The sequence below is a fragment of the Diabrotica undecimpunctata genome, chromosome 5 (assembly GCF_040954645.1).
Source record: "Diabrotica undecimpunctata isolate CICGRU chromosome 5, icDiaUnde3, whole genome shotgun sequence".
Classification (NCBI taxonomy): Eukaryota; Metazoa; Arthropoda; class Insecta; order Coleoptera; family Chrysomelidae; genus Diabrotica; species Diabrotica undecimpunctata.
Genome location: NC_092807.1, coordinates 105,954,168 through 105,971,648, shown reverse-complemented (window position 1 = coordinate 105,971,648; position 17,481 = coordinate 105,954,168). Strand labels below are relative to the sequence as shown.

Here is a 17,481-nt window from a genome sequence, read left to right as displayed (position 1 = left end):
AGAGGAATTAAAGTCATTATTTTTTGTTATTTTATGATTATTAGAAGCTTCAAAATGTACCAAAATTATTAAAAATTTAAATGTAAACGATTTTTTAAGGGGTGTACATCGAGCCACCTCTACAACTATCCATTCGCTAGTCTAAGAAGCCTGGTCAGGGATTAAATACGGTATATCGATCGAGAATATAAAAGATATCATAGCAAGACCGAATAATATGATGATACGGGGAAGTTTTCATAATATAAGAGTAGCAGCTACATGACACATACAATGCTCAATCGGCAAATAACCAGACAGCAGCTCTAAAACTAATCATACGGTGAGATTTTTTCTGCGAGGTATAATACTAGGGTGTCCAGTAGTTACATGGTACAAGGAGAATTCTTCTTCGTAGGTTGCCTGTCCGTTCCGAACATTGGCGATCATTTTGGCTATGATGACTTTGTTAGTTGCTATGCGGAATAGCTGTGTTGAGGTCTTTCTATACCATGCTCTCAGGTTAGCAAGCCAGGATATTCTTCTTCGTCCTGGGGCCCTTTTCCCTTCAATTTTACCTTGCAAAATGCATTGGAGGTAGCTCATATCTGCCTCGATTTCTCATTATATGTCTCAAGTACTGCAGCTTACGGCCCTTCACGATGTTGACCAAATCTGCGGTTATGTTCATCCTCCGTAGTATTTCTTCATTGGTGACTTTATCTGTCAATGGTATCTTCAGTATTCTTTTGTATGGCCATAGCTGTAGCTACTCCGTACAGAAGCACTGATTACACGTAACATTTAAGGAGCCTTATTTTTGTTTCTAGGGTGAGGTCATGGCTCTTGAACACAGAGCTCATAGTCAAGAATGCACTTTTTCCCTTTCCAATGCGACATTTAATCTCTTGGGTATTGTTCCATGACTCATTGATTATAGTTCCCAAGTAGTTGTACTGAGATGCACGTTCAATTCTCATTTGGTTCTCCTACAGATTTGCTCCAGTTATGTTTTCCTTGCTTATGATCATTGGCTTGGTTTTGCTGGTGTTTATATCCAGTCCATATGTTCTATTTGTTTCCGTTATTTTATTCATTAAGTTTTACAGTCCTTCTATGGTATTGTAAAATACTGTATATTCTCCATCTATTCGGATCACCGCTGATTACTGGTTAGCTATTATTTTTAAGTCTCTTCCGTCAATCCCTGTCTTCTTCAGCACTTCCAGCAATTGTTCATGCCTGACTCTATCGAAAGCCTTCTTGTAGTCAATCAGACATGCAAAAACATCACAGCTGACATCTCTACATGTCTGAAACAATACCTGCACGCTAAATAAAGCTTCCCTCGTACCAACGGCGTTCACAAATCCAAACTGATTGGGCGCAATTTGTTCCTCGCATTTCCGGTAAATTCTTTTGTGGATGTCTTTTAAAAACAGCTTCAGCAAATGGCTCATTAGGCTTATGGTCCTATAGTCTTCACAAACTTTTGCTTCTGGTTTTTTGGGCAATGGTACGAACTCCGATTTGATTTTTCCAGCCTTGTATATTTCATGTATGTATGACAACATCTAAATACCCACTACGATGTAAAATCGAAATTGATGGGAAAATAATAAAGCAGGAAGAAAGGTTTAGATATCTGTGAATAGATATAACTAGTTATGGAGATGTTGAAGAGTACGACAACAAAGCTTAAAAGCAAGTAAAGCGGCGGGATCGCTTAATGACACAATCTGGAAGAACAAACACCCCAGACAAGACACAAAAACAAGAATCTATAAATCTGCAATTAGACCTATATTAACGTACACGGCGGAGACAAGACCTGACACATCTAAAACTAGACGACTACTAGAAACAACAGAGATGAAAATACTATGACGAATATCAGGGAAAAGTCTGTTGGAAAGGAGAGAAGCGAAACCATAAGAAGAGCGCAATATAGAAGACATAAATGGATGGGTGACAAAACGGAAACAGAAGTGGAACGAACACATTAGTAGAATGGCAGAGGATAGGATAGTACGAATAGCACGAGATAAGTCACCAAATGGACGAAGAAGTATTGGCAGACCAAGAAAAAGATGGTGCGATAATTTAAACAATTTATTAGGCCAATATTCAAGAAAAAGCAGTTCTGCAGGAATTTTATCAAGTCCAGGTGCCTTTCCATCTTTCAATTGTCTGGCAGCTGCCGTTATTTCTTCTGGTAGGATTTCCGGACCTGAATTTTCTTCAATGGTGGGTTCTTGTATTGTTCTAAGGTCGTGGAAAAGTTTCTCTAATTATTCTTCCCATACTTTCTTTTTATCTTCTTTGGTTATGGCAGGATTGCCTTCATCGTCTGTCATTTTTCCGCTGTTGCGTTTTCGGAACTTTCCAGCTATTTCCTTCACCTTTCGATGGACATTGAAGTTATCATATCGACTCTGGCATTGATTGACATTGTTCTGTTTGACAAGAAGAATAGCATTGTTTAAACAATATTTGCGATCCTGGTAAATAGGTTATGTCGAAATTGTCGCATTCTATTCTGCTCATTTCTGGCTCTTAAAGACCACGATTGAACGGTATCTAGGATAGAACTTGGAGAGAGGAGGAGCCTTATTATCTGACGTCTGATGTGAAATATGACATTTGACCTGATATGTCAGGTGGCATTTTACGTTAAATGCCATATAAACGTTATGTACAGCGTAAAATGTCACATAAAACTTAAGTTTCATACGTTTCACGTCAAACGTCAAGTAAATGTCAAGTTCCAAGTAAGATGTCACGGTAAATGTAATATAAATATCAAATTTTAAGTAAAAGGTAACTTAACACGTCACGTATCACGTCAATTGTCACGTTCGACATTATCATCATCATCATTCTGGCTTTACAACCTTGCGTGGGTCGTAGCCTTCCGAAGAATTTTTCTCCATAGTCCCTATCCATTGCTTTTCTCCGCCAAGCATGTATTCCCATATTTCTGTCTTCATCGATGTTATCAAGGAACCTTGTTCTTGGTATTCCTCTTCTTTTCTGGCCAATGGATTTATCAAAGAGCGTTTTTCTAGACGGCTGGGTCATTTTGTTCCATCCGCATTACATGCGTGGTCCTATCCACCTCATACATCATTTCTTAATATGTTTTATGATATCTGGTTCTTGGTATATTCTATAGAGTTTGAAGTTATATCGTCTTCTCCGCACTCCATTGTCATTCACAGCTCCATAGATTTGCCATAGTACTTTTCTTTCGAAATATTCTAACATGTCTTCATTACTTTTTGTTAGAGTCCAGGACTCCATATGTTAGGACTGGACGTATTATTGTTTTGTAGAGTTTTACTTTTGTATTTCTCGATATAATTGAGGATTAAGAAGATTGAGCACGTTCGACATCAAACTTTACAAAATTTGACTCCCTTCAAATAAAGTCTCATCGTATATCTCGTTCAAGCGTGACCATGAAGAGTAAAAAAAAAAAAATAAGTAGAATGGACTTTAACATATTACTATGGGATTTAACATAGTATTTCGGCAATTTACTTTCTTCGATTTGATTAGTTTAATTAAATTTGATTGAAATTCCAAAAATCTTAAGGTTCAGTTCACCACAGAAATAAAGAAACACAAACAAGTTGTATCTTAGACGTTTTAGTCGAACAAAAACCTAAAATTTGGACACTCAGAAATAAAGAGACGAGGGATAAAACTTGAACCAATTGTGCGATATGAATATGCGAACATATATCTTTGAGGGAAGATTTGATATAGCCAGAAAAAACTTTGTGACATAACAGATATACACTTATACCATATAACATACATCTAAATTTCATTCGATAAGAAAGATATACAGAGCGTGAAACAGTGAGTGACAGAGAGAAAGATACATAGATCAGGGAGACGGATACAGAGAAACAAAGGCAAATATATAGTGTATGTATATCAGAGAAAGAGAAAGAGTGTGTGTAAAGAAAGAGATGGAGGGATAAATAAGATAGAGAGTTTTATAGACAAAACCATCCAACTAGATTTTTATCACCATACGACAGACGGTATGGTCTATAGTGATTGCGAAAAACCTTTTACGCGTCTGTATAACAGGATTCTCGTTATTAAGTCAATTGTATTTTAGAATTAAGTAAAGCAATTGGAATACGAACCATTGTAATCTGCGCTATTACCATTATTGCATTTTAAGAATTTGCTAGTAGTACATTACATAATAAAACAAAAGCATTAGTGCTAATTGGCATTTTAAAAGTACTATCAATATAACAATATACAATAATGATATATTGGTAAATTAAAAAAATATTGCTGAGAGATTAATATTGTTTCGAAAACCCTCTATGTTCGACTAAGAGGTAACAAATGCATAATTATCGATGTCTCGGAGTGTCTTCAAATTTGTACATTTCTTAAATTTCAGATTGCATATATAGGGTGTTATATTCGACCATAAAAAATAAAGAAAAAAATGGTGGAAATTTATAAACTCAACAAAAAAGTTACTTGATGGTACAACGAGATTTTGACTGGTATTGTGTCGAAATGTAAAAGGGAAAACATAATGTATTAAAATGTTAAGATTGTTAAACGGAGAGAAGTTTGAGTAGAATATCGGTGATAAAATCGTTCATTGTCACCACAATAGGTGGCACCTCTTGTAGCTTCCACGATTTGTGCGAAACAAGCAGTGACATTCGCCGACCGTCTGTGCATGAATTTGTATCTTTCCCGGATCTCTGATGAAGCAGGAAATATGTGAAAATAACGTTATAAGATCCTAATGATACCGATGATTCATACACAGAATGTTTGACGAATTGTATTGTTGCACCATATATGTGGCCTTTCAATTCATCATAGCGATAGCAAAGCTGTATATATATATATATATATATATATATATATATATATATATATATATATATATATATATATATATATATATTGTACATGTTTGTATATTTCAAGGTATACATTTGTTAAAAATATTATCAAAATGTTTTAATATAAGCATTTCACGTTATTCTTCTCTAAAGAGAAGGTTATTCTAGTTTTCATTGACACGATTTAGCAAATAGTACTTTTAAAATGATCAATTTTTTAAGCCACGCAACATTTATACGAGGTGTTGTTTGACGTTTATAACGTACACTGCTCCGTACCTCGTCAATTATCATTGGCAGCGACTTTTCTATGCATTTGTAGGCAAATTCAACTCCTTGAAACTCTGGCCGTTCTACAGGATTCTATTAATTCACATGCAAAAATGATAGCCAATCAATACAAAATATCGTAGCGGAATAAACAGGCTGCTTGATGATAAAAAACTGACGCAATGAAAATTCTTTAATCACTTTTGTCAAATTACGAGGAGAATGGGAAAAGTCTCCGACATAGAATGAGAAAAAACAATTACATTCACTCGAGTACAATTATCGAAGATGACAAATTAAATTTTTCCGTAAGTCGCATTTTTGATTCCTCTGAAGTCATATAAAACGAAGAACGCGTTCTTTAATCATATACATTTTTATTTTTTTGTATAAGCTCTATCTTGTTACCTAAGCTGAGATAATTTTCACTTTCCCCTCGTAATACTCGATAATATACTTTATAGAAACAGACTGTTTATTCTTTTTTTTAAAGACAGTACAACTGATAGTTTCTACATTATTTCTGTACCGTTATCAAAACTACTTGATTTATTCTGTCTTTTGAACAACTAAATAGAATATAGTGGAGATCGTATTGTTATTTAAATTGCGTTTCAAGAAAATATTGAAAAGGAACTAGTGCAGTTGATATGCTCTTTAATAGAGGTGGAAATCTTGGTTCATATTAGAAATTTTGTTTAACTTAACGGATTGCTACTGAAACTTATAGTAAAAAGAAATGAGAGAAACTAAGATCACTAAGTATTCCCTTTAAATAGGATAACAACACCTTTACATATTGTTAATTTATACACCGATCGATAAATATTTATACTGAATTATCACTGCGGTAGAACCTAGAGTAGCGACACTGCTTTTGAATAGATGTCACAAATATGTTTTTTTGATATTCGGGTAAATGATTCCGGATCATTCATGAAATTTGAACTACAGGAGAAACTAACGCAGTTGATACCATATTTAATAGAGATGGACATATCAACTTGGAAATTTAGTTAAAAGAATCAGAATCATTACTACTGAAATTTATACTGAAAGAGAACTAGCAGAGTCCCTCTCTGAAGGGGAAAGTAGTGCAGTTAATACGTATTTAATAGAGATGGACATATCGGTTATTGGAAATTTAGTTCAACGAATCTACATCACTTTTGTTGAAACTTAAACAGAAAGGAAATAAGAGGAACCAAACCAATGGAGATACTCTTTAATAGTTAGAAATACATTTTTGTAAGTAATATCGGGTTTAAACGAATTCCTAGTGAAAGTTATACTGAAAAAGAACTAGGGGAGAATCCACAACATTGAACATGTTCATGAATACAGATGGGACACTAGGTTCACTTTTGGGATTCGATTCAATGGATCTTCCTGGAACAAGAAGTTTACAAAATGTGAACTGCACCGTGGAATAATAGTGTGCAGTGTCGTGTACTGGATTGCACTGTGGAATAATAACTGCACCAGAAATTAGAATAGCTACACTGCTCTTGAATAAAGGTATCAAATCTGTTCTTGCTTAAAATTCGTTTAAAAGTATTAGGATCACTAATTAAATTTAGGATAGAACTGAAAGAGAATTACGGGAGAAACTAGTGCAGTTGATCCAATATTTAATAGAGATGGACATATCGATTCATATTGGAAATTGGCTTCAACAGATCTGCATCACTGTAGAAACTTATATAGAAAGGAAACGAGTGAAACCAAAGCAATGAAGATGCTCTTGAATATAGTTGGAAATACATGTTTATATTTAATATCTGATTTAAACGGATCCGAATCATTAGCGAAAGTTATAACGAAAGAAGAAACCAAAACGATGGTTTAAAACAAACAAATAGAGATGGAACATTCGGTTTAGTTTTGAGATTCAATGGATCTGTATAACACCTTTACAGATTGTGATTTACACAGATTAAAAGATATTTATACCCAATATAAACTACAAGAGAAACTATAGACGCGGCCCTGCTTTTGACTAGAGGTCACAAGATAGTTCTTTTTGAGATTCGCTAAAAACTCTCTGGATCACTATTCAAATTTGTATTGAAATGGCACCAAGAAGAAACTAAAAATGGAGTTTATTTTTAATAGAGATGGAAATATTAGTTCATATTCTAGAGATCCGCATTACTACGAAACTTACTACGTTGCCGTAGTAGGATTATGAAAAATAAAAAAATATAAATATATGATTTATATTTTATAAATATATTAAATATAAATTATATGATATAAAATTAAATACTAGATTTGTAAGGACAAAACTGTCAGTTGTACTCCATAAAACAAACATAACTTACCTGCGATAGATGACTAGCTTTTAACTTCTCTAGTTCTGCTTCTTTCGCGGCTAACTGACCCCTCCATGTCATTTCTTCTTGCTCTACACGTTTTTGGAGTTCGTTTAACAAACCCTCCTATAAGAAAAATAAACATACTGCAATAATTTACATAATTATATAGTTTTATATAAGAGATATAAGGTCAACTCTACCCCAACCAATCCCCTGTAAAAAGAGTGAGGCACTACAACTACCTCGGCACCATAATAAATGAAGAATGGACCAACAACCAGGAGATTAGAGCACGCATCGGAAAAACTAGATCCACCTTCAATCGGATGGGGGCATTCTTCAAAGAGTCACAACCTCTCTCTTGATACAAAAGTAAGAATGCTGCGATGCTACGTCTTCTCTGTCCTTTTTATGGTGTTGAATCGTGGACATTGAACGAAGATATGTGCAGAAAACTGGAAGCATTTGAGATGTGGCTATATCAGAGAATGCTTAAGATCCCGTGGACTGACCGAGTCACAAATGAGGAGGTCCTCAGAAGAATGAATAAGAATCGAGAAGTACTGACCACCATCAAATCTCGAAAGTTACAGTTCTTCGGACATATTATGCGAAATGAATCCAGATATAATCTCCTTCAAGCCATCCTGCAAGGAAAAATATTTGGAAAACGAGGTCCAGGAAGAAGAACATCTTGGTTAAAGAACCTCAGAATCTGGTTCAATACAACATCTGTGCAGCTTTTCCGCGCTGCTACAGATAAGATAAAGATTGCCATCATGATCGCCAACATTCGTAACGGATAGGCAAATCAAGAAGAAGAGAAGATATAAGAGATATTTTTCCAATAAATATTGTTATAATTGTTCAATATTTAAGGTAGTTAAAATACTGTTTTATTCCTTCTGCTTCCAAGAAAACAGTGCTAAGCAACAGTGACAGATTTGGTAACGTTGCACCCTTTACTATGTTCTCGCAAAAGTTATAGAAGAGCTTCTAGTACGCCACAGACTAGATCCTAACGAATTTTGGAGCACTACATATGGAATACACTTGATTTAATACGGTTCAATTATACGAGCACCAGCCAAAAAGTTGGTCTACGTAAACGACGGCAAAAAACGGCAGTTATTGATGAATATCTCGAGAAGATATAACAGTTGTCGTTAAAGATATAGCTGAGATTATAGGAATATCAAAAGAATCTATACCAAACTTTTACAAGAAAGAATTGATTATAGATTAAGTATTTTCCCAAAAAATCAGTCACATAATGGTTCATAAAGACTATTTCGGACGTTACAAATAGTGCAAAACAGTTTTCAATAAAATTTCCATACATTTGGGGAAATTTAACCGATTCTAAACGACTACCATCTCTTTTTCCCCAGATCTGGATGAATAATAGGCCTCGTCAAAATTATTACACAATGATCAAAAACAAATTATGAATACAATCTCAGCAATGTTTACGTTGTTTTCGGTAATGTTTTATTGCTTTGATGCTCTGATTTGTTACAATGAATGCAACTTATGCTCAACACTTTACAACAAAATCAAAACAACAGTGCCTGGAAGCCTTTGGTGCTGCCATGTGTTTGGTATTTTTCCCTCTGACTTCAAGGAGTATGTGGCCTAACCGATCGAGGTGTAAACAGTTTGACAGGGCTGCATGACGGGGGGAGTGTGTTGTACTAGTCAATAACCGGCAAATATATCATAAGGACGTATTTCATAATTATCTGACAATAGTTCTCTTATAAAATAAAAAATTTATTTCCTTTCATTAAAGTTTATAATTCAACGAAAATCTGCATGAAAACAAAACTCACCGTGTCGTCTATAGTATTTTTGTAGTGCTCAATCTGCGCCTGTAATTTTATCACTTCCGAAGATTTCTGGGGAGAAGAATGTTGCTGCTCTTCTTTGAGAGATCTGACGTACTTCTCTATCAGTTTAGTACATTGGTCCTGCCAGTCGCCGGCGTTGAGCGTCTTTAAGGCTTCGATGTCGGGAAATAGCCGTTGCATGAATTGTTTCTGGGACTCCTGCTCTTTGCTTATGATCTCCGAAGTCAATTTCTGAAAGAAAGTTTATTTTTACAGTAAATAAGTGAAATGTGGTGCAAATTATTTATAAGGTTGTCAAAACGTCGGTACTAACGATTTTGTATTAAATCCATCACAATGATACTAATTTTTTAGTCAAGATGATTTTCTTCTACCTATACCGTGTTTGTCTTTAATTATTAGCTGCAATAATCTTAATTATGAATATTTATTTCCAATTCTATTCAAAAGTATATATATTGCTCCAGTTTCCTGACACGATTACAAGTTAACGTATTAATAAGGAACTGTAGAATATCAACTGAGATTTCCATCTCTATTAAAGATAAACTGCACTAGTTTCTTCTTGATACTCATTTAATACAAATTGCAGTAGTGCTCTAGGCAGTCTAGGCAATCTCAAAAAAGAACTATTTTGAGACCTCTATTCAAGGCTATTGTAGTTTCTCCTGTAGTTACCATTTAGCATAAATATCTGTTACTCCGCATATCTTCTTTGTAAATCGCAACAATTTGTAAAGTAGCTATCCGGATCTATTGAATCGAATCCCAAAAGGTGAACCTAGAATTACATCTGTACTCGTGAACATGTCTATTATAATTTTTCTCGAATTCTCTTTCAATATAACTTTTGCTAGTGATCCGGATCGGTTTAAACTCGATATTAATTATAAACATGCATTTTGACCTCTATTTTAAAATATCTCCAATGTTTTGGGTTCTCTCGTTTTCTTTCTGTATATGTTTCAGCAGTGATGCGGATACATTGAACCAAATTTCCAATATGAACCGATATGTCCATCTCTACTAAATATCGGATCAACTGCACTAGCTTTCCTGTAATTATCTTTCAGTACCATCCTAAATTTCCGTCCTGAATTCATTACATTGATCGTAATATTTTCAGTCACTTTGTTTTTCTTCTACCTCTACAGTGAAGAACCTAGGAATTAAGGAAATATGTTCTGTATGTACATCTACACGAATATTTTAGTCTAATATAGAATGCAACTGAAAAACATGCAACTTAATGTGCCTTTAGTAAAAAAAAAAATTAATTTTAAGCAAGAGAAAGGAAAAGTGTTCGTTTTATAGAGCCGTATAGATCGACGGAAATGTTTTAAATTTAGTGGACAAAACCACCTCGTTATTTACTTACTTTAACGTCAATATCTGGCTTTTTGCTAGGTTCTTTATTCTTGTTTTCGGCTGCATTTAACGCTTCCATCACTTTCCAGTTCTTTGTGCGCAACTCCTACAGTATTAAAGCAAAGGCGAAAAAATAACAAAAACAAATTAGTTAGTTTTAACGAAGCAACTAAGCCGCACGTCGGGACGTCTAAACATTTATGGATTTCGTGATTTTTATAAATTACTATTTAAAGAAAAATATTTCTTATAAAAATTTGTTACAAAATAAAACTGTTTCAGACCAGGTACCCAACCAAGGTATAAAAATTCAGTACTATACGACATAGTTAAGTTGGATCGTGACCTTGAACCACCAAGAACCCGGTTAATTTACAGTCCGACAAATTTTACTTTGTATTTCAAGGTTGAATGCGCGATTGACGCATAAACGTAATGTCTCAGAGTAAGTATCATTTATTCTGATACTGGTACAATACGTAGCTCAATTTTGATTGGAATTCGTATTAATTTCTTTAGCAACAATAGAGAAAAGGCTTGCATCATTACTAGCCTTAAAATTGTAAAAAAATATACTTAAATCAGTATTGTAGACCTGGTTTATGAAAACTAGGTCCAGGCAGAAGAACATCTTGGTTAAAGAACCTCAGAATCTGGTTCAATACAACATCTGTACAGCTTTTCCGCGCTGCTGCAGATAAGATAAAGATTGCCATGTTGATCTCCAACATTCGTAACGGATAGGCACATAAAGAAGAAGGTTTATGAAAGAAAAAAAATTTCATTAAGACAACTCAACCTCTCATCCCTCGTGAAAATCAGCGAATAACAGTACAAATTGTTGCAATATCCACTCTATTCGCCAGATTTACCTTCCTCTGATCACTGACTGTTCGCTCAGCTTAAATAATTCGTGCGTGGAACACGAACGAGTTTCAACGAACGAAGACGTAATAGTTAAGATGAGGTGATTCACATGATCTCCTTCTTAACCTCACCAAGGTGATATTACACTTGCGCCCATACTCAAAGAGACAAATTGACAAAAATTATTATCTATGCTAAGTACACAGGAACGACTGGGTAAGATCCAAAACAAAAGTCGAGGAAATAGCAACAAAAATTGCCAAAATTAAATGGAGCTTCGCGGGCCACACTGCTAGACAAAAAGACCAACGTTGGAATACTACAATACAACATTGGAGACCTTACGAAAGTAAACGACCAAGAGGAAGACCACAGATGAGATGGGTTGATGATATTAAAAGAATAGCCGGAAGAAATTGGAAATATGTTGCTCAGGATAGCGACCGATGGAAGGAGTTGGGAGAGGCCTATGTCCAAACATGGACGACAGAAGGCTAAGAAGAAGTACACAATTAATTCGAATACAAAAAAAATTGAACAGGGAACACCCGAAACAATATTCACAGGTCAAAAAAAAACTAATAAACCAAAGAAATCCTTTTGCATTGGAATGCACAAAAAATGGTGTACATAAACTTGTAAAAAATATAATTAAATCAATACTGTAGTCGTTGAGGTCAGCTGGACTCAAAAATTAATGAGGGAGGACCAGGTTTATGAAAGAAAAAAACAATTTTTCATTAAGACAACTCAACCTCCCACCCGTCGAGAAAATCAGCGAATAACAGTACAAATTATTGAACATCCACTCTATTCACCAGATTTAGCTTACCCTGACCACTTTTTGTTCCCTTCTTCTTCTTCTTTATGTTCCGCTCCTATCGGAGATTGGAAATCATTTTGGCAATTATAATTTTGTTGGTTACGCGCCTGAATAGTTCAATTGAACTGCATCCAAACCATTCACGGAGATTGCGTAGCCACGAGATTTTACGTCTACCTACGCTTTTTCTGCCTTTGATTTTACCCTGCATTATATTCCTTAGTAGTACGTATTTTTCACCTCTCATGATGTGCCCCAAGTATTCCAATTTCCTGATTTTTATGGAATTTAAAACTTCGCATTGTTTTCCTAGTTGTTCGAGAACTTGTTCGTTTGTTTTGCGATCCATCCATGATATTTTCAAAATACGTCGGTAACACCACATTTCGAATGCTTCTAGGTTTTTAATGTTGGATTTTTTTGGTGTCCAAGCTTCAACCCCATAGAAAAGGGTAGAGAAAATATAACATCGAAGCATTCTTATTCGGAGCGATATAATGATCGCGATTATAAAAAAGTTTTCTCATTCTATTAAAAGTCGACCGTGCAATTTCAATGCGGCATCTTATTTCCTTTGTCTGATCAGTATCTTCTGTGATCCATGCTCCAAGGTATTTGTACGAAGATATTTGTTCAATTTTTGTATTATCTAGTACTAGCTTAACTTTGATGTTTTGTGCTTTTGTAAATATCATGAACTTGGTTTTCTTCAAATTTATTTTTAGTCCATAATCTTTTTTTTTCCCTAAGAACATTTTTTGTTCCCTAAGAACAAATAATTGATGCATAGAAAACTATTTTCATCGAACGAAGACGTAATAGCCGAGATGAGGTGATTCTTAATCTCATCTCACCAAGATGACATTACAGTTACGCCTGGACTAAAAAAGACGCTACAATTTGTTGGAAATTGTTCTCTGTGCCATATACGTAACTAATTCGAAAAAAAAACTGAATAGAAAACACCCGAAACAATATTCACAACCAAAATATCAAATAAGGCAACTGTTGTGGAGTGATCTTCACTTCCAACATAAGCAGAAAACCAAAACTGGCACTGAGAAGCACGAAATGATTCTATTGTTACGGGAAAAGAACCAGCTTTTTTACAGATTTTCAAGCAAAGGGAGATTTTACAATTTTTTACGGCTTTCTAGTTTTGTAAATTCAAAAAGCAATAAAATATTTTACAGTCGGCTATTAAAAAACCCTTTTAATAAGAATAGAACAATAAAAATGCAGGTGTATAGAAAGATTTGGTTCAAATTGTTGTTTATGACTATATAAGGAGGTATTTCTTAGTTTTAATGGCGCTGCAGATTACCGAATCGGGTATTAAGTAAATAATATATGCAAAAGGGTCTGAGTTATGAGGAATTTTTTTGGGATTAAGTAAATTATATTACAGAGCCGGGTCATGATATGTTACAGGGCTGTAATAGCAACGAAATCCATAAATATCTACAAGCATTAATACTAAATCATAAGTTTCATTTTTGAATTAAATAAAAATTAAAAATTTGTACACGAAATATGATGAAACAAGAACAAATCACAACATGCCGATAACAAAGCTATATTGGTAATATGAAAATGAGGTTCAAGAAATATATTATTCAATGTCCGGCATTTTAATAAATAGTCAAACGATCCTCAATATTGACTGATCACAGTAACTAAAGAAAATAATGTAACTTTAATTTGATTGGACTTATGATTTAATATATCTTATAAAAATTTAACAATTACTCACATTATTCTTCGTTTTCTGTTCATCCAATTCTTTTTGTATCAACTGGTATTTTTTGTTGGACGTCTCTAATTCTGTCTTGTACTTTCTTTCGTTCTGTTGTAATTCCTCGATCTTCGATGACAATTCGTTACGCGTTGAAGACAATTCGTTACTTAAATTGAGGATCTCGACTTCGTGTTTGTTTTTGTTGTCAGGTATGTCGCCCAAGCCGTTCAGTTCTTCCTTGGTTTTCTGGAGATCCGCTTTGAGCTAAAAAAATATTTATTTAATCGACAATGGCGAGCATGAATCACAAAGAAAAACAAATTTTTATACGAAAAACTTTTTTCCTCCATTGAGAAGCTATTGACGTCGAGAAATGACCCAATTGTGTCAAAAATAAAGATAATGAGACCATATAACTATTACACTAGTGACTTGCCACGCTTGTCCAGCAATGCAGTGAAACAAATTATAAAATAGACTTTGAACATTCCAACATTCTGACTTGTTTTATACAACCAAAAATCATCCGAGTAGCCATTAAGATCGGGTAACACCCACTTTGCCTCAACAAAAAAAATGACTACATGATTTTCATTAAATCACTTCCTCAATCTACACAAAAAACCGCCTGTTACATTCGCAAATCCAGACTGGGCATAATCGGCTCCTACAAAAAAGCACAAATCCTTGTACCAAATTTCAAGTTCATTTTCCAGTCATGTCTTAAAATAAATCATACAATAGGCTTTAAACATTCTAGAACTACTTCCTATTAATTTTTCAAAACCAGAGGTTATTCGATAGGCCACTAAGATCTAAAAACGCACCAATTGTCTCCACAAAAAAGATGAAGGCACCACATTACCTTTACTATGAAGATTCTGACAATCAAATGATGCATGCATTGACAGTAGAAAAGCACAAAGCACATCCGAGAAGCGATTTAGATCCGGAAACACGTCGAAAATAAAAAAATGACAAAACTACATTATTTTCACTATGGAGACACTAATAGGCTCTTATTGTGAATTTTACTTGCGTCATTCGTTAGTCAACCACAAGTATCCGTTGTCAATAGAAAAGCGGGAAACAACCCAATTGACTTAACAAAAAAATTACTACATGATTTTCATTAAATCACTTCCTAAATCTACATAAAATACCGCCTGTTATATTCGCAAAATCAGGCTGAGCATAATGGGCTCCTAAAAAAAAGCATCAATCCTTGTACCAAATTTAAAGTCAATTTTCCAGCAATATCTTAAAACAAATCATAGAATAATAGGCTTTAAACATTTCACAATTAGTCCCTATTAATTTTGCAAAACCACCGATTATCAGAGAGGCCACTGAGATCGTAAAACTCACCAATTGTTTGAATAAAAAAGATGGTGGCGGCACATTACCTTCACTATGGAGATCCTGACTAAATCACCACAAACCCAATCTGTTAGTTCCGTGAAACCAATCTGCACAAAATCTACCCTTCATTGGTCAGCCAAGAATCTACTTTCTATCGACTATTGGAAAGCGAGAAAACTAGACGAAAACTACCTAACGCCGGCTCCACACATGGAGGCCAACTTTGGCTCCACACATGGAGGCCAACTTTGGCCCCAACAGCGTTCGTCCAATGTGTGTACTGACAAAACTGTGTTGGAGCCAATGTTGGCGCCAACATTTTTATGACTTGCTCCAACGTTGGGAGTTTTCCGTGGACTGTCGGTTTTTTGCGTACACATCAAAGGGATTGGCGCCAATACTGGTGTTTCTGTAATGCCAACCACAGATTGGCGCTACAGCAGTGTTCCAATCGGCGTATGAAACAAAAGAAAATAAACCAATGACAAACCACAGTTTATAAAGAGTCCTCGTCTTCTTTTTTCTTTTAAAACACTTGTACTGCTGCCAGCATTCTTTTTAGAAAATAAAAATTACTTTATCGAAGAAAATTTCTATTCCATGACGGCATTAAAAAACAAATTTACAACATGTAAAAATCGATCTTCGGCCACCTGAGCCACCTCCGTTGAGTTGTTTAGGATTAACACTCCGATAAACGTTGGCGGTCTATCAGAACGGGGTTTATGCTCAAAAAGCTATTTCTTACATAAATAAATAATATACATATCTGGTTTTTTCAGTACCTTTCACGCACCAAAAAAATGTACTTATCTAAATATTTTACAAAAGTATATGCTTTTAATTTTGAAGTATAGATCATTTTGTCCTAATAGACCACCGTCGTGTGGTCATGTAACTTTTAAAATATGTACTTCCATATATCGGCTGTGGATTTTGCCAAATACGAAATCTCTAAAGATCTAGTAGCTTTAAGTAACGCTGTAGACAAAATGACGTAAAATTCGCCTTGTTTGTAGCAAAATATAATCATATGCACTCATTATCATGACAGTCTCAGTCGCTACAATTCCCATGTGACATGTTGACGTTGGCTCTAGAGGGAACAGACTGATATCGCCCCAATACTAAACCCAATGTGTGGATGCCTCACCGAACGTGGGAACACAATTGACCCAACGTTGGATCCCATGTGTGGAGCCGTCCTAATGTAATACCAGTTTTCAAATAATTCCAATAAATAATAAGAATTATATACACATAAAATCGAACCTTACCTGTGCTATTATCTTAGTTGATTCAGCCTTTTCACTGTTGGCGTTATGCAACAATCCGTTCAGTTGAGAGATCGTGTGTTCTAGGTTTCGTTGCTCTTCGAATTGCTTCTGTTGCGAAGTGTTCAAACTCGACATCTCTCTCGTCCAGTCGTTTTCCTTGCGTATATAAATTTCCAATTTCTTTTGAGCGTCGTGCATCGAATCCTGAAATGAAATTTATTAATACGTGTTTATTTATTTGTGTATAAAACATACTTTCAAGGTGGCGATCTGCATCAGCAAGTTTTGATTTTGATGGTCTTTGTCCACGGCGAGTTGTTGAAGTTGTTGATTGGAATTTGCAGCGTCGTTTAATTCAGTCCTTAATTTCATTATAATACCTTCACTCTGAAACAACATCAATGAAGGTTTATTAAACCAGCCATTTATTTATGCAGCAATTTGTTGACAACTAGGAAACTGACTAAATAGGAAACTAACAAAACTGTTGTGTTTGTACAAACTTTTCTCGAATTTCCAACGCTAAGTACAGGAAAAGATAATTTATTTTGAGAAAATATTGTAATTAGCATTGTGTAAGCTATGCCTCTTCAAGATGGAGTCTGGTGCCATCTGTCAAGGATTTTTCGACTTTTTATTCTATATTATTACATATATTATTACAATTTTCGTACAATTTTTTTTTAAATCAATACTGCTCCAGAGTATTTACTATTTACGTATGCAGGAGTGAA

At 34.8% G+C, this 17,481-nt stretch overlaps 1 protein-coding gene across 11 annotated transcripts in view; it reads right to left on the bottom strand.

The window, feature by feature from the left end:
• The window catches only part of alt (SMC superfamily domain-containing protein aluminum tubes), a 58,387-nt gene that overhangs the window by 10,935 nt on the left and 29,971 nt on the right, over positions 1–17,481 (bottom strand). For 9 of the 11 annotated variants that reach the window (XM_072532488.1, XM_072532485.1, XM_072532492.1 and 6 more), the window contains 7 exons: positions 17,003–17,134; positions 16,748–16,951; positions 14,124–14,372; positions 10,691–10,786; positions 9,295–9,543; positions 7,469–7,585; positions 5,154–5,237 (listed from right to left, as the gene is read on the bottom strand). In XM_072532488.1, the coding sequence (XP_072388589.1) occupies positions 5,154–5,237; positions 7,469–7,585; positions 9,295–9,543; positions 10,691–10,786; positions 14,124–14,372; positions 16,748–16,951; positions 17,003–17,134 (1,131 nt within the window). The remainder of the gene's footprint in view (positions 1–5,153; positions 5,238–7,468; positions 7,586–9,294; positions 9,544–10,690; positions 10,787–14,123; positions 14,373–16,747; positions 16,952–17,002; positions 17,135–17,481) is intronic. The other 2 variants (XM_072532491.1, XM_072532489.1) reach the window with 2 other exon arrangements.